At 42.3% G+C, this 26,919-nt stretch overlaps 2 protein-coding genes across 2 annotated transcripts; one reads left to right on the top strand and one right to left on the bottom strand.

Moving 5' to 3' along the window:
• The first annotated feature begins 13,303 nt into the window (after positions 1 to 13,303).
• LOC116265661 (MADS-box transcription factor 22-like) lies at positions 13,304 to 14,215 on the top strand. Its single transcript, XM_031646476.1, has one exon. It carries the CDS (start codon positions 13,304 to 13,306, stop codon positions 14,213 to 14,215), a length of 912 nt encoding a protein of 303 aa, XP_031502336.1.
• Positions 14,216 to 25,422: 11,207 nt separating this feature from the next.
• On the bottom strand, positions 25,423 to 26,346 carry LOC116265591 (MADS-box transcription factor PHERES 2-like). Its single transcript, XM_031646353.1, has one exon. The coding sequence runs from the start codon at positions 26,344 to 26,346 to the stop codon at positions 25,423 to 25,425; it is 924 nt and encodes a 307-aa protein (XP_031502213.1).
• Between the last annotated feature and the right edge of the window lie 573 nt (positions 26,347 to 26,919).

The following is a 26,919-nucleotide window of genomic DNA, read 5'->3' as shown; positions in this document are numbered from 1 at the left end:
GCATAACTTGCAGAAGCGAGAGAGATATTCAGAGACTCACGGGGCAGTAACAGAGGAGTAGAGGGGAAGGAGCGGCAACTGTGGCAGTGGCGGATGCTGCCCTGTCTCTGCGTCTCTCTTCCCTGCCGGTGAGAAGCCAGAGAAGAAGAACTTAGGGCAAGAGAGAAAGGGAAGGCATCAGAGAGAGAAAAGGGGAATGCGTACAGGCGACCACGGAGCGGAGAGGCGACAGCGCAGCAACGACGGTGAGGCCTCTGGTGCGACGGTGAGAAGGCAGGAGGGAGGAGGAGGTGCGGAGGGAAGTTGAGCAGGGTGAAATGGCCCTTCGAAACAACATACTTGAGCGGGTGAAATTTCACCCGCTCGAAAGTCCAAGCTGCGAGCTCGGACTTTCGAGTGGGTGGAATTCCACCCGCTCCCTTTTGCGTTAAACAGGGTAAATTTCACCCCGTTTGATGCATTTTTAGTCGGGCGGGTTAAATTTTACCTGCCCGTACCGTTTTTCCCCTCCCCTCTCATTGTACCTCGGCTATCAAATGGGGCCTAAGAGCATAAGAATTTGAGAAATATTAAAGCGCCTTCGTAAAATATCGATGTTGTGGTATCTTCTCAAGAAAAAAGATCAAGAGATTTTTTCATATCTTCATCAGATTGAGCTTTCAACCATTGATCGGACCGTATAGCAGTAGTCTTAGAGATCTAAACATCAGCACGAAGTATGAGAAGAAAAACTGCAGCATATGTAGAAGACGATCAACCATATCAAAAAACACATAAACCCCCTAAAAGGGAGAGGAAATCAAGAAAACGGAAGATGGGTACCATGATTTACTGCTCTCAAGAGAAGACAGTCGAAAATTTTCTTGTATCCGAAGGAGGAGGAAGAACAGAGGGAGCTTTGATTAAGCAATTCATTATTAAATGCTGAGTTCCAGTAGGTATTGTGGGGAGTAAGACTCCCTTTTATTGCCAAAAAAGAAAACTCATGTACAGCAAAAAATGAGAGAAGAATGATTAGCGTAAGGACAATTCAAGAGCAAAACAAGAAGTCAGACTCTGTCAGTCCTGGACATAGATTCAGAAAACAGAGATAGACTGTGCTGCCTGCCTTAATCCAAGTTTATACTTTCTATCTCCACTCTCAAGTCATGACCTTCCTACCTAATATAGCAGAAATTCTGCTATCAGAGATCTTCATTCTGTTGCTGCTATCTATCTGCTGAATGAAACAATTGCACATGTCATCTTCTCTCTCTTCAAGTATCCCACAGAGGAGAGCCGGTGGAATGCGACGAACATTTCCGGCATGGGCGACCCCTTTGGTGGGTTCGCGAATCCAAGGAACCCAATGTCGGATATCTAGCATCAGACGGAGGCCTTTGAAGATCGTTTGATCGGCAGCTTTAAACCTTATGTCGTTTCACATGAATCCCTTCCTGGCAGCCATCGGACGGTGAGTTTTAAGTATTGCTCGTTTCTGTTTTCTATCCTTCATACCTAAACCACTGCACGTTAACTAAGCACTTCACTATGACTATACCCATAGTTCAAAACCATATTTACAAATATTAAAAATTGTGCATATTAGCTCTATACGTAAAAACTGTTAGGCATAATTTTTCTTTTTAACAATTGTTTATATATATATATATATAGAGAGAGAGAGAGAGAGAGAGAGAACCAAATTAATATACATGTATGGACAAGAAATTCCGTTACAAAATGAATTGTGTTGAATACAAAAATTCAACGCCAATGCCATGTGAAGACCCGATTGATTTCCATTCTTTTTCACCTTCGTCTTCAAGGGGTTATTTGATAGCAATGACAACTAAAATTATTGTTCCACAAACTTCCTCCAATATTTGAGACAAATTTATGAGACACTGATAAAATATTCATGCTACCAACCTACCTCTAAAGTCGTTTCCACCAGTGGTGTTTGTCAAAATTGATGCACACATATTGACCTACGTCTACCGCTTGGTATCAGCATATACGTATTCTTTTCATTTTATACTCAAAGATTCCATGTCAATGCAAATTGGTTTTCATGTAATAATGAAATAATGTCGTCATTTACCACTTCTGAGTATGGCGAGAAGTAGAGATGTCTCTGGATCGGAGTTGAATGCCCCTTTCGATGTTCAGATATTCTGATTCAAATACCAGTGAAGAAAAACTTATGCCATATTTGGTACTTGATTCACATCTGACATATGAGTATGACCTTATAACCAAATCCAAAATACAGTGTTTTAAATATATGGACATTAGACAAAGATATTTATCTAAACTAAGTTAATTTGATTTCAATTCAAGACCAATTCCAACTAGATATTACTCAAATATGAATGTGAACCTGAATCCTATTGTATCTCATTTCTTAACCTACCTTCAAATCCAATTTGATTTCTTAATCGAATCTCAAAATTTTTTCTTTTTCCATATCCGATTTGCTTCAAGCAGCCTGGTTGGATATCGGATCTAAATTAGATATGCTAACATCCTTGGTGAGAACGAGAAGCTGCTGCCAGCTAATCAAATTAACAGTGCAGTTTCAAGAGGCTTCCTTTTGTTAATTGATTCTTCGTTTTATTTTCATCTCAAAGAAAAACATCAAAAAATAAGAAAAATGAAAATACGACATTTCGTTTGTGGCTTGTGAGAGGCACAATGCATGTATGGAGATCTAAAAAAGAAGTGAATTTTTTTTGTCCCCACAAATTGCGAAACTTCAATCTTTATTCAATCAAGAAAACCACTCATAAAATCAAAGTGGTTTTCTAATTTTGCCGTCCTAATTTATTAATGAGAACTGTGTATATGTATGTGAGTCCGTGTTGGGGTTTACTTCATTTACTATCATAAATATCATAAATAGGAAGCGTATTTCATCCTACCACTCAAAATAGCAACGAAAGCCTCATTCCTTTCCCGCTCCAAGAACCAGAGCTACCTTCTTAATAACAAAGGTCATACGTAATTAATTATTTATTGATTAATAGAAGGACTTAGGTTCATAAAACCTTAGCATATTGCATTTTACATGAATAGTTGAACTAACTAAAGTGACTGAACGGGCAATCCGAAAGAGTAAATAATCAAATTCAAATTTTAAGTATTATTTTTTTAATCGCTTTTTGCCATCCCATTTTTATATTTAAAAAATAATCATCAAGAACGCCCACATGTTTGGACGTTACCTAGTTTTGCGGAAAAGGTCTTCTTCGTAAGTAAGTTTTCGTTTTTTAGACTTGTGGTTCCAGTCGTTCTTAGTAATGAGATAGACCGTGTTCCCTGTCCAAATCCAAGTTTATTCTTTCAATCTCCGCTCTCAAGTCATGGCCTTAATATAGTGGAAATTCTGCTTTGTTATTGCTATCTGCTGAATGAAACAATTTTGCATGCCATCTTCTTCTCTCGTCAAGAATCCCACACAGTCTTTTTTAGGAGGTGATCCCCCACTTCCATTTTTTTCCTTCAAAATTTGATGAAAACAGACATTGGTAATTCATTGTGCGACAAAAAGTAGCATGATTAATTAACTAAATCAAAATGGCAAGGAATGGCCATGCGCCAATTATTGGCATAGATGGATCTAAATTCCAAAGTTGTAGGCTTGTGGTATCTTGTGTTGATGAAGGCCGTTGAAGTAGTATCCATGCGTGTCCCCAATTTCTCATGAACTTGGGGTCGCTACCGCCGTTTTGGCGAAGAATGCTAGAAATCACCGTGGATTTATGCCTGAATCTGTTCAATGAGGATATCTCCCTCGATACTAATCGGATTTTGCTCAAATCAATTTCAGAAGCTTCGTAGAGATGTTGGGAAGGTGACGCAAGTGTCCGTTTGTCGAAACGAGCTCCAGATTTCTTCAAATTTCCATCTGATCAGACAAAGGTAGGCGGTAGAACAGACGTCCGAACAACATGCTGTTCATCGGTCGATTTCTCTCTCGTTTGGGCACGGATTTAGCTCAAGTAAAGCTCAGATTGACCGTTAGGATGTTGGAAAGATGATCCCAGCATCCGTTTGTCAAAATAAATTCCCGATTGCTTCAGATTTACAACTAATCATGGATTGGTTGGTGATAGAACAGGGAACCGAACAGTAGGTTGTTCTTCGAGGGAAATCGCTTGATTCCCTTTTGATTTCTCCTCGATTCCTCATTACAGACACACAATAGTGTATGAATCAACTCGTTGCAACAGGAATCTAGCGATCTCATGCACGATAGAGCGATCTAACCTTGGTGTTAGACATCTGATGAAGAGTCAGGTGAATGCACCAAGAACCGTTAGCCTCAATCGGTCGATTGATCCTTCAGTCCAAAAATAATCGCTCGATCTACCTTAGACGAATCCCACATTGGATGGAAGCATCTCCGGCGTCAGCATTAGGATTTCTGCTGGAAATGAAGGGAAACTCCAATGGCAGTCCGTCGAGAACAGTGACTTACCTCCTGAAGCACCGCTGGCTGTCGAATGGTGCAGTAGGGAAGACGACACTGTGATCAGCCTCGGCACGTCCACTACCCTTCAGTCACCGATCGTCGCCTCTCAGCCCACACGTGGTTGGAAGACTCACACGCCTTTTGGTTTTCAGCAAATACAGTGGAGGAAGAACGTAGATGAACTTTCCGAAATGGCCATCGACACCATTCCCCTGGTTGTTCGTCTGTAGGACTCACAAAATCAGCAACTCTGGCCAACAGATCACGTAGAAGATGAATCCGGCAAGTTTGGATGAGACGACAATGGCTGCCGCCAAGTGTAACCAGGCTCCTCTCAAGAGAAGAAACTCACAATTTCATTTAATAGAAACTTGTCCTGGCATGTTCGTCTGGGCGTCGATTTTTCAGCACTTTGATTACCCCCCTCCAATTGATTCTTGGGGTAAGAGTTGGTCTTCGGTGGTAGATTTGCCGTGGACAGATTCTGAAGTAGCAGGCCTGAAGGTTTTTAGGTTCCCCTTGCAAGGTGACCTTGCTTTCCAAGCCGATCCCCAACACCTTCTTAGAAGAATGCAACGAGTGGGGCTGTCGCAATTATGGTGAATCAGTATGTTATATGGCAGACTTAGCCACTTACGCCGCAGCCAGAGGAGCCACCATCTCTTAGGCCCGACGAGACCACCCTTCAACAACAAGAAGAGAGTGGGCAGTTGGTTTGAGACCGTGTAAGGTGAGACCGCCTTGACCAAACATGGAAAGTGTGTTCACTTTCTTTGGGATCCCGGAGGAGGAGGGCATTACGGTACGACCCTTGAGGAGCCTGAGGGCAGGCTCCATTTTATGGGGGAGGGTCTGAGATGTGCCTACCCCCGCCCGACCATAGTGGCCGAGGGCAGCCTTTATCCACGCCGCAAGGAGCTATGTTGTTGGCCTCTTCTCGTCATTCATCAGGACATTCTGTGCGCTAGGGAGGCTAAAACACCGCATGGCCTCTCCGCACGCATGGGAGGCTATCCATGCAGGGCGACAATCAAGTGAGTTTAGCAGCCAATATGAGGACCCCAGGCATAAATCAAGTGAGACTATTAGTGCGGTCGACGATTAGGTGTGACAAGTCAGTGAGGTTAGCACGATGGACCTTTCGTGGGTGCACCGCAGTGCTGGTTATACGCAGCCGAGAGCCACCAGCTACTAAAGCCTTTCCACGACCAAGGGAGGTTATTCGGGAGATGAATAAGCGTCATAGGGCCAGGCCATACCAAGGCGATTGTATAGAGGATGACATTTTACCAAGGGAGGTTAATCCCAGCCCCTCGGCCAAGCGGGCCGTATCCTCTACCACAGATGGCTGGTCATGGCTGAGGCCATTCAACCTTCACGCGCAGCTAGCTCAACCTCGGACGAGGAGGGACTTAGCCCCAGGTGGAACTCGATCAGGTCTGACCGGATACAGCTAGGTTCAGACTGGGACGTGTGGGATAGTCGGTCCAAACATACAAGAAGGACGAGGCCGGGACGCGTCCATTATATTTAAAAAATAATCTTGAAGAACGCCCACACGTTTGGACGTTACCTGGTTTTGCGGAAAAGGTTTTATTGGTAAGTTTCCGTTTTTTGGACTTGTGGTTCCAATCGTTCTTAGTAATGAGATAGACTGTGCTGCATGCCATAATCCAAGTTCATACTTTCCATCTCCGCTGTCAAGTCATGTTCTTCATATAAAGGAAATTCTGCAGAGATCTTCATTTTGTTACTGCTATCCGTTGAATGAAACAATAGTGCATGCCATATTCTGCTCTCTTCAAGAATCCCACACAGTCTTTTTTAGGAAGTGATCCTCCACTTCCATTTTTTTTCCTTCAAAATTTGATGAAAACAAACATTGGTAGTTCATTGTGCGACCAAAAGTAGCATAATTAATTAACTAATTCAAAATGGCAAGGAATGGCCATGTGCCAATTATTGGCATAGATGGATCTAAATTCCAAATTTGAAGGCTTGTGGTATCTCGTGTTGATGAAAGCCGTGAATGCAGTATCCATGTGTGTCCCCAATTTCGGATGAACTTGGGGTCACTACCACCGTTTTGGTGGAGAATACAGGAAATCACCACGAATTTCTACCTGAATCCGTTCGATGAGGATATCTCACTCGATACTGATCGGATTTCGCTCAAATCAATTTCAAAAGCTCCATAGAGATGTTGGAAAGGTGACCCAAGTGTTCGTTTGTCGAAAGGAACTCCGGATTTTTCTTCAGATTTCCATTTGATCAGACAAAGGTAGGTGGCAGAACAGAGGTCTGAACAATATGCTGTTCATCGGTCGATTTCTCTCTTGTTTGGGCATGGATTTAGCTCGAGTAAAGCTCAGCTTGACCGTTCGGATGTTGGGAAGATGATCCCAGTGTCCGTTTACCAAAAGAAAGTTCTGATTGCTTCAGATTTGTGACTGATCAGGGGCTGGTTGGCAATAGAAGAGGGAACCAAACAGTAGGTTGTTCTTAGAGGAAAATGGCTTGATTCCCTTTTGATTTCTCATCGATTCCTAATCACAGACACACAATAGTGTATGAATCAACTCGTTGCAACAGGAATCCAACGATCTCACGCACGATAGAGCAATCTAACCTTGGGTTAGACATCTAATGAAGAGTTGGGTGAATGCGCCAAGAACCGTTAGCCTCAATCGGTCGACTGATCCTTCAATCCAGAGATAATCGTTCGATCTACCTTAGACGAATCCCACACTGGGTGGAAGCGTATCCGACGTCAGCGTTACAATTTCTGTTGGAAATGAAGGGAAACTCCAACGGCAGTCCATCGGAGAACAGTGGCTTACCTCCTGAAGCACCGCTGGCTGTCGAATGGTGCAGTAGGGAAGACAACACCGTGATCAGCCTTGGCACATCCGTTGCCCTCCAATCACCGATCGTCGCCTCTCAGCCCACACGTGGTTGGAACACTCGCATGTCTCTCGGTTTTTAGCAAATTTAGTGGAGCAAGAACGTAGATGAACTTTCAGAAATGGCCACAGGCGCCATTCCTCTGGTCGTTCGTCTGTAGGACTCACACAAGCAGCAACTCCGGCCAACAAATGACGTAGAAGATGAACCCGGCAAGCTTGGAAGAGACGACAATGGTTGCCACCAAGTGCAACCAGGCTCCTCTCTCAAGAAGAAACTCACAGTTTCATTTAATCAAAACTTGTTCTGGCATGTTCGTCTGGGCGTCGATTTTTCAACACATCGATTACCCCCCTCCAATTGATTCTTGGGGTGAAAGTTGGTCTTTGGCGGTAGATTTGCCGTGGACAGATTCTGAAGTAGCAGGCAAGAAGGTTTTTAGGGTCCCCTTGCTTGGTGACCTTGCTGTCCAAGCCGATCCCCAACACCTTCTTAGAAGAATGCAGCGAGTGGGGCTGTCTTAATTATGGCAAATCAATATGTTATATGGCTGACTTAGCCACTTACACCACTGCCAGAGGAGCCACCATTTCTTAGGCCCGACGAGACCACCCTTCAGCAACAAGAAAAGAGTGGGCAGCTAGTTTAAGACCAAGTTAGGTGAGACTGCCTTGATCAAACATGGAAAGTGTGTTCACTTTCTTTGGGATCCCGAAGGAGGAGGGCATTACGGGAGGACCCTCGAGGAGCCTGAGGGCAGGCTCCATTTTAAGGGGGAGGGTCTGATATGGGCCTACCCCCGCCTGACCATAGTGGCCGAGGGCAGCCCTTATCCACGCCGCAAGTAGCTACGTTCTTGGCGTCTTCTCGTCATTCATCAGGACCTTATGTGCTTTAGGGAGGCTAAAACACCGTATGGCCACTCTCTACGGCCTCTCCACACGCATGGGAGGCTATCCATGCAGGCCCCATACACATACTGCAAGGGCGACAATCAAGTGAGGTTATTATCCAATACGAGGACCCCAGGCATAAATCAAGTGAGACTATTAGTGTGGGCGACGGTTAGGTGTGGCAAGCCAGTGAGGTTAGCACGATGGACTTTTCGTGGGCGCACCGCAGTGCTGGGGTTCCCAGCACCCAATTTGCGGGCCAGTTTGATCAAATTGCCACTATGGTATTCCATCTTCTTCCTAGAAGGGAAATATGCAAATCCGATGATTGGAGCAGTCTGGGTGCGATGGCTGTTTTCTTCACCGGTAGATAGGGCTCTGTTCACCGGTAGATAGGAACTCGAGCAGCCTGTGACTTCATCTTCTTCAACGAGCCTTTTTAGCACATCCAGCTCCCTTCAATCCATAACGCCCAATGCTGAGCGTGATCTTGGGGAAGCGACGATGCTAGGGTCGCCTCTCGGCAGACCTCGGCAGCAGTTAAGAGAGAGGAGAAAGAGAGAGGACCAAATTAATATACATGTATGGACAAGAAATTCCGTTACAAAATTAATTGTGTTGAATACAGAAATTCGACACCGATGCCACGTGATTCCGTTACAAAATTAATTGTGTTGAATACATAAATTCGACGCCGATGCCACGTGAAGACCTGATTGATGTCATAGATCCGATTGATTTTCATTTTTTTTCACCTCCTTCTTGAAGGGGTTATTTGATAGCAACGACAACTAAAATGATTGTTCCACAAACTTCCTCCAATATTTGAGACAAATTTATGAGGCACTGATAAAATATTCATGCTACCAACCTACCTCTAAAGTCGTTTCCATCAGTGGTGTTTGTCAAAATTGATGCACACATATTGACCTACGTCTACCGCTTGGTATCGGCTTATACATATTCCTTTCATGTTATACTCAAAGGTTTCATGTCAATGCAAATTGGTTTTCATGTAATAATGAAATAATGTCATCACTTACCACTTCTGAGTATGGCGAGTAGTAGAGATGTCACTGGATCAGAGTTGAATGCCCCTTTCGATGTTCAGATATTCTGATTCAAATACCAGTGAAGAAAAACTTATGCCATATTTGGTATTTGATTCACATCTGAAATATGAGTATGACCTTATAACCAAATCCAAAATACAGTGTTTAAAATATATGGACATTTGACAAAGATATTTATCTAAACTAAGTTAATTGGATTTCAATCCAAGACCAATTCCAACTAGATATTACTTAAATATGAATGTGAACCTGAATCCTATTGTATCTCATTTCTTAACCTACCTTCAAATCCAATTTGATTTCTTAATCGAATCTCAAACTTTTTTCTTTTTCCATATCCGATTTGCTTCAAGCAGCCTGGTTGGATATCGGATCTAAATTAGATATGCTAACATCCTTGGTGAGAACGAGAAGCTGCTGCCAGCTAATCAAATTAACAGTGCAGTTTCAAGAGGCTTCCTTTTGTTAATTGATTCTTCGTTTTATTTTCATCTCAAAGAAAAGCATCAAAAAATAAGAAAAATGAAAATACGACATTTCGTTTGTGGCTTGTGAGAGGCACAATGCATGTATGGAGATCTAAAAAAGAAGTGAATTTTTTTTGTCCCCACAAATTGCGAAACTTCAATCTTTATTCAATCAAGAAAACCACACATAAAATCAAAGTGGTTTTCTAATTTTGCCGTCCTAATTTATTAATGAGAACTGTGTATATGTATGTGAGTCCGTGTTGGGGTTTACTTCATTTACTATCATAAATAGGAAACGTATTTCATCCTACCACTCAAAATAACAACAAAAGCCTCATTCCTTTCCCGCTCCAAGAACCAGAGCTACCTTCTTAATAACAAAGGTCATACGTAATTAATTATTTATTGATTAATAGAAGGACTTAGGTTCATAAAATCTTAGCATATTGCATTTTACATGAATAGTTGAACTCACTAAAGTGACTGAACGGGCAATCCGAAAGAGTAAATAATCAAATTCAAATTTTAAGTATTATTTTTTTAATCGCTTTTTTGCCATCTCATTTTTATATTTAAAAAATAATCTTCAAGAACGCCCACACGTTTGGACGTTACCTAGTTTTGCGGAAAAGGTTTTCTTCATAAGTGAGTTTTCATTTTTTAGACTTGTGGTTCTAGTCGTTCTTAGTAATGAGATAGACCGTGTTGCCTCTCCAAATCCAAGTTTATTCTTTCTATCTCTGCTCTCAAGTCATGGCCTTAATATTATGTTCTGTTATTGCTATCTGCTGAATGAAACAATTCTGCATGCCATCTTCTTCTCTCTTCAAGAATCCCACACAGTCTTTTTTTAGGAGGTGATCCCCCACTTCCATTTTTTTTCCTTCAAAATTTGATGAAAACAGACATTGGTAATTCATTGTGCGACAAAAAGTAGCATAATTAATTAACTAAATCAAAATGGCAAGGAATGGCCATGCTTCAATTATTGGCATAGATGGATCTAAATTCTGAAGTTGTAGGCTTGTGGTATCTTGTGTTGATGAAGGCCATGGATGCAGTATTCATGCATGTCTACCATTGTTGCATATATCGTTGGAATTTTTGGTGTTTAATGTGAAAAAGTTTTACGTCTTAGAAAAGTTTTGGGAAAAACTTGGTAAATTTTAAAAAAATTTAAAAAAAATCCTGAAAATTATATACAAATAAAATAAATGAGAAATTAATTAAAAATACAAAATACATATAATACACATATTCTGGCGTTTTTTTTTTTTAATGTGTCTTGTTGCCTTTTATTCATTCAGTTCAAATCTTTAGTCCTTTGTAAGTGCTAGTGACCGGACAAGGATGGAACCACGTTTGGACCTGACCGATGATTAAGAGGAGCAAATTCATATGATCACAAATATGATCCGGTGGGTCGGTGGGGGCCCAATAAGAACAAACAATAAAATGCGCACGGAGCTCGAATTCTCCCGCTCATAGCTCTCTCTCTCTCTCTCTCTCTCTTCATCTCCCCTCCGAGTTTCTGTCGATTGCCGACCGTCGACTGCTCGACAGCAGTGCCCTTGATAACCCAGGACAGGTGTCGGTTGCCTAACATTCTCTCTCTCTCTCTGTGTGCGTGTGTGTGGCATTGATTTCGGTCAAAGATGCAGCAATTGCTGTTATCGGTGTCAATTGAGGAAACAAATATGTATAACCATGTGAAAAAATAGAAACAAAAAAGATATGTGATAAAAAATAGAAAAATATACAAGGGAATCAAAGAGAGAGAGAGAGAGAGAGAGAGAGAGAGACGGGTTTGCCGGAGGGAGAGGGCCTTCGATGCGCATGCATACCTGCCTCTATGCCGGTGATATTTAGTTAAAGTGCTTAATCTACCGGTGATGAGCTGCACCGTTATAAGTCTACCGCTATATGCGAGCATTAGGGGCGAAACAACGCACCGGTTTAGATCTTTGTGTATCATCCCTCCTCTTTACTGTTTGTTTATTAGCATCAAGAATTTCTTACCTCCTTGTTATGCCATTTGTGTTTGCTGCATATAATTTTTGGTTTCCAAAACAGTTTCTTATTTTCCATTTGATGTGCGAATTGCGATTGTTCGTTGTTTTTGCATATTTGTATGCTGAGTTTTGCGTTTTTCTGTGAAAGAAGTGACGAACTACGGCATGGAAACTCGATGTTTATTTTGGCTTTAACTGTGAAAGGCCCCTTGAATTCCCTCGAACCTTTGGGAGCAGGGTGTTTGTTTCTGGTGCCTGTTACGACTCAGACATTTTTGGTAGTCAGGATTGAGGCAGAGATGGAAGCTCCTGCTTTAATTTTCCAGAAAAGTTTGAAAGATATGCTTTCAAGCTATAGCTTGAGAATACAAGCTTGTTGACAGACATTTGTTATTTGACAGAAATTTGATATCTGTTTTAGAGGAACATCCTATCTAGACTTTTTGTTGCTGTTAGAAATTAGATGTTTGGTAAGTTTTCATCAAACAGTTCACACTTGGTATATTACATGAAATAGCAAACCTTAAAAAGGTTGCGTGCTTTATACAATACATTTCATTTGTAAATAAATGATGCTACATTATATATAGTATTGAAGATGTTGTGGAGTTCTAACTTACTTCATTCCTTTCTCACCGTCCGTTGTGTGATGTTTCTTGATTTTGCATCCTACCTTTTCTTGCAACCTTGTATAGAATTACTGATTTGCAGATTTTTACAAACTTTGAAGAAAATAATATAAATGCATATGAATATGCAGACGTGAAATTTTAGTTTTAGTCTTCCATATACAGTAAGGGTATGTTTGGATGTATGGATTTTAATAGATATAAAGAAACGGAAATGAAAGAAACTACTAAAAAGGTCTGTTTGGATAGGGAAAAAAAGAAATATAAAAAATTATGTTCATTTAGTTCTAAAAAGGAAACGAAAAGAAATAATTTAACTTAATTGATAAAAATATCTTTAACGCCCTTCCATTATAATGGTTGTAGTTCCCTCTCTCTTATTTAAAAAAAAAGTGCACTGAATCATAAAAGAATTAGAAAAACTCGCTTACCTTTTTAATAGATATAAAAGACAGGTTTAAATTTGACATGTTATATTTTTACGCCAAACACGTTATAAAAGTCAGGTTCATAAACACAATGAATTAAAAAAAAAGAAAAATTGTCAATTAACGTGCATTTCTTAATTTGTTTATTTTACACCTGATTGGTGCATGTCTCCATGCATACATAACATGAATAATGGGCAATCAATTTTAAAAAGTAGGAAGTTAGGGCAATCAATCTCAAAACCCGGAGTGGCAGGTCTCTCGTCCTTCCATAAATCAACTCCGCGTGAGAGAATTTTGAAACCGCAAGTTGGCATCATCGTCCTTCTTACATTTCCTTCCTTAAATCTCTTGCACTGCTCTTTCTTTACAACAGTATATGAAGGTAACCATGCCTTACTCAGGTGGGACGCCTCCAAATTGAAACCCAGCGAAGGCATGGGTCGAGCGAAGCTGCCCATACGACTCATCAACCCCGAGCGATCGCGCCACGCCACCTTCACCAAGCGGAAAAGGGGCCTCAAGAAGAAGATATTCGAGTTTGCCACCCTCTGCGACGTCGATGCGTGCATGATCATCTACGGCTCGGCCGCCGGGTCCGCCCCCGAGACGTGGCCGGAGGATCCGACGGAGGTGCGACGGATCATCGAGCGGTTCGGGAAGGCGCCGGCGGAGGAGCGCGACAAGCGGCGGGTGGACGTCTCGGCTTTCCTCACCACGAAGAACAAGAAGCTGCAGGCGGAGCTGGAGAGGAAGAGGGAGGAGAACGCGGAGCTTGCGTCGCTGCTGCTGTGGAACCGCACGAGCTTGGACGCCATGGACCTCGACACCGTTCTAGGGTTAGAACGGAGCTTGCACGCAAAGATCAAGGTAGTGCATGAGAGGATCGAAAGCCTGAGGAGAAATGATCTGAAGCGGGAAGATGAATGCAGCCGATTGGAAATGCCTATCAAGGGCGAGTTTTCTCAACATCATCATCATCATCATCGGTTAGAGTACGTGCCCCCATTACACTACGGCATCCCTCCTTCCTTCATTGTTCCTCCTCTGCAAGCTCAACCCCTGCCACAAGGAGCAAACGCTTGTCACCATCCTGTTGCATCCAGCGGTCAAGGCATGAGTCTGGTGGATCCGTTTCTTTTCGGCCCTGCACCGGATTACTGCAAGAGTATAGTGGATCCAATTCTGTTCGGTCATGAGCCCGATTACTGCAGCTATTTGGACCCGATATCTGGATTTTTACCCGGGACATACGACGGCATGCCCGTTTCTTTTTCTGCGATGGAAGACCTGGATCCCCTAACGTGCCCACTAAGCAACTCGGACCCGATCCAGGGGTTTGAAGACTAGGGATATACGATATCATGGAACCGCTTTGGTGGCTTGATTTCTTTGATCGCGATTCGTTTTTATAACACGACTGACTTCATTAATTTTGTCACGTAATATGTTTGGTTACATTCTTTATTTTATCCTGGGGATTGGGTATGTGATTTTGTGTTATTGAGGGAAATTTCTCTCCATGCTTGGCAGCCCATTCATTGTCATAGAAGAAATAAATTTTGTAAAGAGTTTTACTTTTATGTGTCTTTTTATTATTTGAATCTGCGACAGTCCCGTCCACTTCATGCATGTTGTTTGCTTGTTATGTTGCCTTCAGTAGGAGGAAACTTTATCCGAACTAAATTCTTAATGTCAGAAATAAAAAACCCATTTTTAGTTGAAAAAAAAGGGTTAAGATGGTGGCCGTTTTCCTCGTCTTCTTCCAATCTCAATGTTGGTTTGGTCTGATGAATCACTTTTTGTGCCAAATTAATTTTCTCTGTCAAGCTTTAGCTAAATGCCTCTGGATGCGGCCACTTGTTTAACATCATGGGTCCGGATCAACAAATTTGATGAAGATGTTGTCTAGGTTCTATTCAAGTCTTGCCAACAAGATCTAAAAAAGTTAGAGCAAAGAAAAGTGGAATAAAGAATAGGGAAGTAAATAGATCGTGCATACCCAATTGCGGAACTAATATCAAATCCATTTAATACAGTCTGGTAAAGAACTTCAGATTAGATTCCTGATTGAATACATGTAAATAGATGCATTTAATACAGTCTGATAAATCAGTTTTATGGACATATAACTATGTTTTTTTTCCTTGTGTATTCTAAATTTATAGTTATGAATATTGCTTTCCCAATTTATCAAAATTAAAAGGTTAATCATTTAATATAGCCTTGTCAAGCTATACTGAAATTGCTAACGTTCATTTACTTTCTTCTTCGAAAAAGTGATCATCCAACAAATTTGATATTAATAATAAAACTATGAATCAAGAAAGTATTATTTAAAAATGATAAAGGACAAAATTAAAATTGACATAAAATAAACTATGTGCTCTTGGCAAAGGCAAAAATGTAATTTTGAAGAAAAGACAACTTTAATTCGTCTACATAGATAACCTAATTATTTATGTATTATTCTTTGGTTAAGAGTTTAATTGTTATTGGGTATCAGATCTAAAAAAATTGCCTTCTGGCATTTTTTTTCTCAGAACTTTAAATAATGTACTTTTGATGTAGCCATACATTGAGAAACCAGTGGCTCATGAATCACAGCCACTACTAGCCAGTTTGTGATTGTTGATCTCCAATTCAGAACTTGAAATCAACAATCGCACAAAAATTTCTACTTTTGCAAGGGATATTGATGCCAGTTATAACTAGTTGGTAGTTAATGGATAAAAAATTGACACAAGCTTGATTTGGTGAATTTTTTTTATCATTACTGTAGCGAAGTTATTGAACTATTGTTTAGAAAGTTCTTCATGCATACTCACATGATTCACTTTCCCTTCAATGATAGATGGGAGGTTTGAATTCAGACAGGCAAAGAGTCGCAGCACACCTGCAAATGGACTCTAAGCGTTCCTTTTTTCTTTGGATCTCCAGTTAGTAGTCATATGAGCTTCCTTCAACTTGGGTTTTCTCATGGTGAAATTGATGCAAGTAGGACTTCAAGGCTGACAATGTTACGTCAACTACCTGACCAGTTAGGAAGGTCATCAAGAAAAAATAACCATCATCTTTCTATTCCTTCCAAGCTACTAACGCCAGAGATGAAGGTCATGAGTTGGTCTTCTTAAATTCAACTGGCAGCATCCATGACTAGCCTAGCTGAAAAAACCAGTACATTGATTGAACAAATGTTAAAAATGAAAATGAAAGTTGGCAATATGGCCTGCGTCAGTTTGTGGTTTTTAAGTTGGCCATGTTGGCATGGTTCCTTCTCATATAGAGTTGCAGAATAAAGAAGTTGGCATTTATCTTCTATTTTAACAATTTACAGGTGAAAATTCTGCTCTTGGTGCCTTCAAACGCTGGCAGATTTGTCTCTAAACAACAATTCTCCATCAGCTACGGAACCTCGTAAGATATGTAGTTCGTTTGTTAACATGATATTGAAATAAGTGGTACCAATTAGTCATTGCCTGATAGATGGCTAGTTGGAACGTTGGATCATGGTATCTTCCTACTCTTCTTACTTTGCACAATGCTACACCAATGCATTGTGTATGGCATTTGTAGTTGTTTATGTGCATGAGAATCCTTCTCCTTTCTTTGCATGTGGTTTTCCTTTGTGTTTGCAGTGCGTAACAGACAAGTTTAACCTTTCGCTAGTGTAGCCTTACGGCTACTAGAGGCTTTCTCACACACTTAACTCAGTAGAAGGCCAGCTTCCATGAAAAACAAGGCAATTTCCTTCTACTAGGGTTCAATCCCTGCTGGCTGTTTATATGTACAAGTTCGGACTCTCTGGGCATCGGGCTAGCCCGGCCTGGCCCAGTCCATTTAGTGAAAACCATAAACGACACGGATTTGGATCGGGCCACCCGCTACCCGGCCCGAGTATTTACGGGCCGGACCCGGCCGGGTACCGGGCCTAGTAAACCACATCGGAGGCCCAGCCCAATCATTGAGTTCAGGGTCGATTCGTGATACTTGGGATTGCTCCTGGAGGATCGTGGAAAGCAGACAATGTCTTCTGAACATTCAATCGCCGGATTCCGCCTGACGCAGAGTCGTCCACCCACAGTGTTTGACTTCCTCTTCTGATCGAAGGATCAATAGTCTTCTGTCTTCCGCCAGCGTGGTAGAGATCGTGGAACCGGTGTCCCTCCAATGAAATCCTCCAGTTACCCTCGCGACGATGGTGGTGACGGTGCGGCGGCGGTAGTCGGTGAATGGCACAGGCACAGCCGCGCATTGCAGCTCTCTTTCCCTTTCAAATGAAAAGGGAAAAATGAATTCGACCTAATAGGTCCTAACGGGTCCCAACGGGCCTTAGTTTATAACCCGGAGCGGCACAACCCAAAAAATTTAGGTGCGGCGGTGGGGCGAGGGTATTTTATTATTATTATTTTTAATATATTATATATATAACAGAATAAGCATGTATATATTATTATTACAATTTAGTTATTAATGTATATAACATACTTGAATAATTGTATTGCATAAGAAAATATCAAAACAACAATATTGTATAAGTAATTTAGTAATATGACATTCTAACTGAGCTCGAGTGTGAGTCGGAGCCGCACCCATGTCTGGTGTATACCCTACTCGATGCGTCTTGAGTGCGGCAGTAAAATAAAAGAGTCTGGTGACTTAGATGAACACACTAAAGTGACTGAACGGGCAATCCGAAAGAGTAAATAATCAAATTCAAATTTTTATATTTAAAAAATAATCTTCAAAAACGCCCACACGTTTGGACATTGCCCGGTTTTGCGGAAAAGGTCTTCTTGGTAAGTAAGTTTCTGTTTTTTGGACTTGTGGTTTCAATCCTTCTTAGTAATGAGATAGACTGTAATTCCTATCCTAATCCAAGTTCATACTTTTCATGTCCGCTCTCAAGTCATGGTCTTAATATAGCAGAAATTTTGCTGTCATAGATATTCATTCTGTTACTGCTATTCGCTGAATGAAACAATTGTGTGCCATCTTCTTCTCTCTTCAAAAATCTCACAGTCTTTTCTAGGAAGTGATCCTCGACTTCCATTTTTCTTCCTTGTATGTGATACCATGACCAACGCCTTCCAAATAAACTTAGATTATTAGATCTACCTTCAATAACTGGACATAGGGCCGCGGCAGACCGGGTTCCGGTGGAACAGTGACCCCTTGGGGGCCCAATAAGATCCAACTATAAAATGCGCACGGGGCTCGAATTCTCCTGCTCGTAGCTCTCATTCACTCTCTCTCTCTTCATCTCCCCTCCGAGTTTCTGCCGATTGCCGACCGTCGTCTGTCAACTGCACGCAGCAGTGCCCTTGATAACCCAGGTCAGGTGTCGGTTTTCTAACATCCTCGCCTGCCTGCAAGTAATCTCTCTCTCTCTCTCTCTCTCTCTCTCTCTCTCTCTCTCTCTCTCTCTCTCTCTCTCTCTCTCTCTCTCTCTCTCTCTCTCTCTCTCTCTCTCTCTCTCTGTGTTATTCTTTACTGTTTGTTTATTAGCATCAAGAATTTCTTACCTCCTTGTTATGCCATTTGTGTTTGCTGCTTATAATTTTTGGTTTCCAAAACAGTTTCTTATTTTCCCTTTGATGTGCGAATTGCGATTGTTTGTTGTTTTTGCATATTCGTATGTTGATTTTTACATTTTTCTGTGAAACAAGTGATGAACTACAGCATGGAAACTCGATGCTTATGTTGGCTTTAACTGTGAAAGGCCCCTTGAATTCCCTCGAACCTTTGGTTGGCTCGACCTTTTGAAGAGGGTGTTTGTTTCAGGTGCCTGTTGAGGCCCAGACTTTTTTGGTAGTCAAGATTGAGGCAGTGATGGAAGCTCCTGCTTTAACTTTCTGGAGAAGTTTGAAAGATATACTTCCAAGCTATGGCTTGAGAATACAAGTTGATATCTGTTACATGAAATAGCAATCCTCAAAAAGGTTGCCTACTGTATAAATGATGCTACATTATATATAGTATTGAAGATGTTGTGGAGTTCTAACTTGCTTCATTCCTTTCTCACTTTCCGTCGTGTGATGTTTCTTGATTTTGCATGCTACCTTTTCTTACAACCTTGTATAGAATTACTGATTTGAGGATTTTTACAAACTTTGAAGAAAATAATATAAATGCATATGAATATGCAGACGTGAAATTTTAGTTTTAGTCTTTTATATCTATATGCACATGCAATGAACTGTAAACTGTAAGGGTATGTTTGGATGTATGGATTTTAGAAACGGAAATAAAAAAAACTACTGAAAAAGTTTGTTTGGATAGGGAAAAAAAGAAATATAATTTAACTTGTAAAGGGAAGGAAATGAAATAATTTAACTTAATTAACAAAAATACCTTTAACACCCCTTCCATTATAATGGTTGTACTTTTCTCCCTCTCATTTGTTTTTTCTTTCTTTCTTCTTCTTATCCCAACAATTAAACTTACAGGAAATACCAATTCCTGATAAACTTGGGGTCGCTGCCACCATTTTGGCGGAGAATACAAGAAATCACCGCCGATTTCTACCTGAATCCATCTAATGAAGATATCTCCCTCGATACTGATCGGATTTCGTTCAAATTAAGTTCAGAAGCTCCGTAAGAATGTTGGGAAGGTGACCCAAGTGTCAGATTGTCGAAAAAAGTTCTAGATTTCTTCAGATTTGCATCTGATTAGACAAAGGTAGGCGGCAGAACAGACGTCCGAACGACATGCTTCGGTCGATTTCTCTCTCGTTTGGGCACGGATTTAGCTCAAGTAAAGTTTAGATTGACCGTTAGGATGTTGGAAAGATGATCCCAGCATCCGTTTGCCAAAAGAAATTCCCGATTGCTTCAGATTTACAACTGATCATGGATTGGTTGGTGATAGAACAGGGAACCGAACAGTAGGTTGTTCTTCGAGAGAAATCGTTTGATTCCCTTTTGATTTCTCATCGATTCCTCATTACAGACACACAATAGTGTAGGAATCAACTCGTTGCAACAGGAATCTAGCGATCTCATGATCGATAGAGCGATCTAACCTTGGTGTTAGGCATCTGATGAAGAGTCGGGTGAATGCGCCAAGAACCGTCAGCCTCACTCGGTCGATTGATCATTCATTCCAGAAATAATCACTCGATCTACCTTAGACGAATCCCACACTGAGTGGAAGCGTCTTTGGCGTCAATGTCAGGATTTCTGCTGGAAATGAATGGAATCTCCAATGGCAGTCCGTTGGAAAAGAGTGACTTACCTCTTGAAGCACCACGGCTGTCGAATGTTGCAGCAGGGAAGACGACACCGTGATCAGCCTCGGCACGTCTGCTGCCCTCCAGTCACCGAACATCACCTCTCATCCCTCCCATGGTTGGAAGACTCGCACGCCTCTCGGTTTTCAGCAAATGCAGTCACCGATCATCGCCTCCTTTGGTCGTTCGTCTGTAGGACTCACAAAATCAGCAACTCCGGCCAACGGATCATATAGAAGATGAATCCGGCAAGCTTGGAAGAGATGACAATGGCTGCCGCCAAGTGTAACCAAGCTCCTCTCAGGAGAAGAAACTCATTGTTTCATTTAATCAAAACTTGTCCTGGCGTGTTCATCTAAGCGTCGATTTTTCAGACTTCATTTAGTCCCCTCTAATTGATTCTTGGGGTAAGAGTTAGTCTTCGGCAGTAGATTTGCCGTGGACAGATTCTGAAGTAGCAGACCCGAAGGTTTTTAGGGTTCCCTTGCAAGGTGACCTTGCTGTCCAAGCCGATCCTCAACATCTTCTTAAAAGAATGCAGCAAGTGGGGTTGTTGCAATTCTGGCGAATCAGTATGTTATATGGCAGACTTAGCCACTTACGCCGCAGCCAAGGAAGCCACCATTTCTTAGGCCCGACGAGACCACCCAACAAGTGGGCAACTGGTTTGAGACCGTGTTAGGTGAGACCACCTTGACCAAACATGGTAAGTGTGTTCACTTTCTTTTCTTTGGGATCCCGGAGGATGAGGGCATTACGAGAGGACCCTCGAGGAGTCTGAGGGCAGGCTCCATTTTAAGGGGGAGGGTCTGATATGGGCATACCCCCGCCCGACCATAGTGGCCGAGGGCAGCTCTTATCCATGCCGCAAGGAGCTACGTTGTTGGCCTCTTCTCATCATTCATCAAGACCTTCTGTGCGCTAGGGAGGCTAAAACACCGCATGGCCACTCTCTACGACCTCTCCAGACGCATGTGAGGCTGTCCACGCAGGCCCCATACACATACTGCAAGTGCGACAATCATGTGAGGTTAGCAGCCAATACGATGACCCCGGGCATAAATCAAGTGAGGCTATTAGTGCGGGCGACGGTTAGGTGTGACAAGCCAGTGAGGTTAGCACGATGGACCTTTTGTGGGCGCACCACAGTGCCGGTTATATGCAGACGAGAGCCACCTGAAGCTTTTCCGCGACGAAGGGAGGTTATTCGGGAGACGTATAAGCGTCATAGGGTCAAGCCATACCGAGGCGATTGTATAGAGGATGGCGTGTTACCAAGGGAGGTTAATCCCAGCCCCTCGGCCAAGCGGGCCGTATCCTCTACCACAGATGGCAGGTCGTGGCTGAGGCCGTCCAACCTTAGCACGCAGCTAGTTCATCCTCGGACGAGGAGGGACTCAGCCCAAGGTGGAACTCCATCAGGTCTAACCAGGTACAGCTGGGTTCAGACTGGGACATGTGGGACAGCCAGTCTGGACATGACTAGAAGGACGAGGCCGGGACGTGTCCAAGGTGTTCTAGAGCGGGACACAGGAGTAGGTGATGCGGGACACGCGGTGATATGGAAGATACTTGAGAAGGACACAATCAGGATACTACTGGTGTGTTTTGTTTTCAGAGCTGAATCGGGTCAGCAAGATCCACAGTAGAGTGGATTAGTCCATCCAAGTTAAGCATGGAGTTACTAAGCCCCAGATGTGTGATACTTGTAGGCATCGGGTCGGGACGCTGGCGAGGGCCAGGGACCCGGCCTGAAACAGGCTCGGGTCAGGGTATAGGATTGTCATCGTCGGAATTTCGCCCGTTGCGCCCGGCCCAACATCATAACGGGGCATATCCGGGTTATAAACCAAGGCCCATTGGGACCCGTTAGGGCGTGGTAGGTCGAATTCGTTTTTCCCTTTTCATTTGGAAGGGAGAGAGAGTTGCACTGCGCGGTTGTGCCTGTGCGATCCACCGACCACCGCCGCCGCACCGTCACCACCACCGTCGCGAGGGTCATTGGAGGATTCCGTTGGGGGGACACCGGTTCCACGATCTCGGCCACGCCAGTGGAAGACAGAAGACAGTTGATCCCTCGATCGGTAGATGAAGCCGAACGCTGCGGGTGGACGGCTCTACGTTAGGCAGAATCCGGCGATTGAATGTTCAGACGACATCGCCTGCTTTCCACGATCCTCCAGGATCAATCCCAAGTAGCACGAATCGACCCTGAACTCAACGATTGAACGAGCTTCTATTTGAGAAGAGCGATTTTTCCGTCGGATCTGTTCTTCATTTCGTTGTCGCCGTCTCCGGTCACCAATCCCCGCCAAAACGCTCTCCGGCATGTGGATTCTCGGATTTCCTGCCAGCCGACCTCTTTTCAGCCACAAAGAACCCGACGCCCTTTCATCCGGAGAACGCCGGCGTCCGTCATCGGCCCAAGTATTAATGGGCCAGGCCGGGCCTCCGACGTGGTTTACTAGGCCCAGTACCCGGCCAAGCCCGACCCATTAATACTCAGGCCGGGTAGTGGGCGGCCCGATCCAAATCCGGGTCGTTTATGGTTTTCACTAAGCGGGCCGGCCTGGTCCGATGCCCAGACCTACTCCGAACTTGTACATATAAACAGCCAGCAGAGATTGAATCCTAGCATAAGGAAATTGCCTTTGTTTTTCATGGAAGCTGGGCTTCTACTCAGTTAAGTGTGTGAGAAAGCCTCTAGTAGCCGTAAGGCTAACACTAGCGAAAGGTTAAACTTGTCTGTTACGCATTGCAAACGCAAAGAAGCACCACATGGAGAGAAAGGAGAAGGATTCTCATGCACATAAACAACTACCTATGCTATACACAATGCATTGGTATAGCATTGTGCAAAGTAAGAAGAGTAGGAAGATACCATGATCCAACGTTCCAACTAACCGTCTATCAGGCAATGATAAATTGGTACCACCCATTTCAATATCATGATAATAAACAAACTACATACCTTACGAGATTCCATAGCTGATGGAGAATTGTTGTTTAGAGACAAATCTGCCAGCGTTTGAAGGCCCCAAGGACATAATTTTCATCTGTAAATTGTTAAAATAGAAGATAAATGCCAACCTCTTTATTTTGCAACTCTATATGAGAAGAAACCATGCCAACATGGCCATATTGCCAACTTTCATTTGCATTTTTATCTTCTTTGCCTGTCGGAAAAGGGAAAGTGAATCATGTGAGTATGCATGAAGAAATTTCTAAATAATAATTCAATAACTTCGCTACAGTAATGATAAAAAACATTCACCAAATCAAGCTTGCGTCATTTTTTGTCCATTAACTACCAACTAGTTATAACCGGCATCAACATCCGTTGCAAAAAGTAGAAAGTTTTATGCGATTGTTGATTTCAAGTTCTGATTTGGAGATCAACAATCACAAACTGGCTAGTAGTGGCTGTGATTTATGAGCAACTGGTTTCTCAATGTATGGCTACATCAAAAGTGCATGGTTTAAAGTTCAGAAAAAAAAAATTGCCCTCTGGCAATTTTTTAGATCTGATGTCCAATAACAATTAAACTCTTAACCAAAGAGTAATACATAAATAATTAGGTTATCGATGCAGACAAATTAAAATTGTATTTTTTTCAATTACATTTTTGTCTTTGCCAAGAGCACATAGTTTATTTTATGTTAATTTCAATGTCCTTCATCATTTTTATATAATACTTTCTTGCTTCATAGTTTTATTATTAATATCAAATGTGTTGGATGATCACTTTTTTCGAAGAAGAAAGTAAATGAATGTCAGCAAGTTCAGTATAGCTTGACAAGGTTATATTAAATGATTAACTTTTTAATTTTGATAAATTGGGAAAACAATATTCATAAGTATAAATTTAGAATACATAGGGAAAAAACATAGTTATATATCCATAGAAATATGAAAAAAAATAAACTCTTACATTTTTATATTTACTGACATAAGGAACTAATTTGCTCTAAACATTTAATTGTGCAAAATTTCTGACCATACGACTTCATAAATGATAAAACCATGTGATCCTATCAGCATTTGGCCGAAAGGCTTTACATACGTTAACTGATCCAAATTACTTAATTTTTATGAACGAAAATTAACTTAAACCTAAGAGCACTACCTAACCTAACATGTCCAAAGGATCACCAGAAAAGTCGCCACTCTGGTGAGCGGCTGCCTCCATAGCAGATAGCTTGTGGAACTCTATTGTTAACAGCAGCAACACACCTTTTTTTTTAGGGTTGGGCATCGGGCTGGGATCAGAACCGGGTTCAGGCTCAAAAAATGCATACCGGGCTCGGCCTGGGTTGTTGACAAGCGCTTGGGAATTTCATAACCCATCGTGGTGCATGACTCCAAGGCTCTGTGAGCAAGCACCAAAGGCAGAAGTGGTGGCAAGATTCTATAAGAAACCTGATTTTCAAAACTTTTCATGTTCCATGGACGTGCATGAGAAAGCGAAATAAATCCTACTCTTTACTAGGGACGTAAATGTTCCAGACTCTGATTCAAGCTCAAATTGACCGCATATAACATCGGTCTTTTATATGTAATCAGGTCATATTTTTATCAGATCCCAGTTATTCAAACTGGGTTATAAAACTGATTAGGAATCTGATCTGAATTTCTTTACCAGACTGTATTAAATGGATTTGATATTAGTTCTGTAATTGGGTATGCACGGTTTATTTAGTTCTTTATGCAACTTTTCTTTCCTCTTAACTTTTTAAGATCTTGCTGGCAAGACTTGAATAGAACCTAGACAACATCTTCATCGAATTTGTTGGTCCGGACCCATGACGTTAAACAAATGGTCGCATCCAGAGGCATTTTAGTTAAAGCTTGACTGAGAAAATTAGTTTGGCGCCAATAAGAAAAAGTGATTCATCGGACCAAACCAAGATTAAGATTGGAAGAAGGCGAGGAAAAACTGCTACTATCTTAACCTATTTTTTTCAAGTAAAAATGGGTTTTTATTTCTGAAATTAAGAATTTAGTTCGAATAAGGTTTCCTCCTGCTGAAAGCAACATAACAACATGCATGAATTGGATGGGACTGCCGTAGATTCAAATAATAAAAAAAGAGACATAAAAGTTAAATTTTTACAAAATTTATTTCTTTGATGACAATGAATGGGCTGCCAAGCATGGAGAGAAATTTCCCTCAATAACACAAAATGGCATACCCAAAACCCAAAACAAAGAATGTAATAAAGCATATTACGTGACAAAATTAATGAAGTCAGTCGTGTTATCAAAACGAATCGCGATCAAAGAAATCAAGCCACCAAAGCGGTTCCATGATATCGTATATCCCTAGTCTTCAAACCCCTGGATCGGGTCCGAGTTGCTTAGTGGGCCCGTTAGGGGATCCAGATCTTCCATCGCAGAAAAAGAAACGGGCATACCGTCGTACGTCCCTGGCAAAAAGCTAGGTATCGGGTCCAAATAGCTGCAGTAATCGGGCTCATGACCGAAAAGAATTGGATCCATTATACTCTTGCAGTAATCCGGTGCAGGGCCGAAAGGAAGCGGATCCACCAGACTCATGCCTTGACCGCTGGATGCAACAGGATGGTAACAAGCATTTCCTCCTTGTGGCAGGGCCAGGGGTTGAGCTTGCAGTTGCAGAGGAGGAACAATGAAGGAAGGAGGGATGCCGTAGTGTAGCGGGGGCACGTACTCCAACCGATGATGATGATGATGATGTTGAGAAAACTCGCCCTTGATCGGCATTTCCAATTGGCTGCATTCATCTTCCCGCTTCACAACATTTCTCCTCAGGCTTTCGATCCTCTCATGGACTGCCGTGATCTTTGCATGCAATCTCCGTTCGATCCCTAGAACGGTGTCGAGGTCCATGGCGTCCAAGCTCGTGCGGTTCCACAGCAGCAGCGACGCAAGCTCCGCGTTCTCCTCCCTCTTCCTCTCCAGCTCCGCCTGCAGCTTCTTGTTCTTCGTGGTGAGGAAAGCCGAGACGTCCACCCGTCGCTTGTCGCGCTCCTCCGCCGGCGCCTTCCCGAACCGCTCGATGATCCGTCGCACCTCCGTCGGATCCTCCGGCCACGTCTCGGGGGCGGACCCGGCGGCCGAGCCGTAGATGATCATGCACGCATCGACGTCGCAGAGGGTGGCAAACTCGAATATCTTCTTCTTGAGGCCCCTTTTCCGCTTGGTGAAGGTGGCGTGGCGAGATCGCTCGGGGTTGATGAGTCGTATGGGCAGCTTCGCTCGACCCATGCCTTCGCTGGGTTTCGATTTGGAGGCGTCCCACCTGAATAAGGCATGGTTACCTTCATATACTGTTGTAAAGAAAGAGCAGTGCAAGAGATTTAAGGAAGGAAATGTAAGAAGCACGATGTTACCAACTTGCCGTTTCAAAATGCTCTCACACGGAGTTGATTTATGGAAGGAGGAGAGACCTGTCACTCCAGGTTTTGAGATTTGATTGCCCTAATTTCCTGCTTTTTAAGATCTTTCAAAATCTGATGGATATTAACTCTTCCCAATGTTGGCAGGTAAAATAAGTTTTGTTTTATTTTTTTCTTCTTTCGGGGTGGGATAAATGGGATCCAACTTTGGTTCGTTATAATGTGAATGTGATATGCTACTCTGTAGGAAGTAGGAAGGGAGAGGATAAATCCACACGGTTAAAAACTATCCAAAATCATATGCATATTATTGCTTTAAGTTGATTGATTTCTTGTTAAATTATTATAATCATCTTGTTTTTATATCTATGTACTAACTCTTCCCTTTCTCCAAGTTTCTTTTCTTCCCTTTTTATATATATATATACTGATTATTTATTTT

This window comes from Nymphaea colorata, chromosome 1 (assembly GCF_008831285.2).
Source record: "Nymphaea colorata isolate Beijing-Zhang1983 chromosome 1, ASM883128v2, whole genome shotgun sequence".
NCBI lineage: Eukaryota > Viridiplantae > Streptophyta > Magnoliopsida > Nymphaeales > Nymphaeaceae > Nymphaea > Nymphaea colorata.
Note: the sequence above shows the minus strand (reverse complement) of the source record. Positions and strands in the feature narration are given on the sequence as shown.

What these genes read in the sequence shown, in the direction of transcription:
- LOC116265661 (XM_031646476.1), top strand. Translation starts at nt 13,304, where the DNA reads ATGGGTCGAGCGAAGCTGCCCATACGACTCATCAACCCCGAGCGATCG.
- LOC116265591 (XM_031646353.1), bottom strand. Translation starts at nt 26,346, where the DNA reads ATGGGTCGAGCGAAGCTGCCCATACGACTCATCAACCCCGAGCGATCT.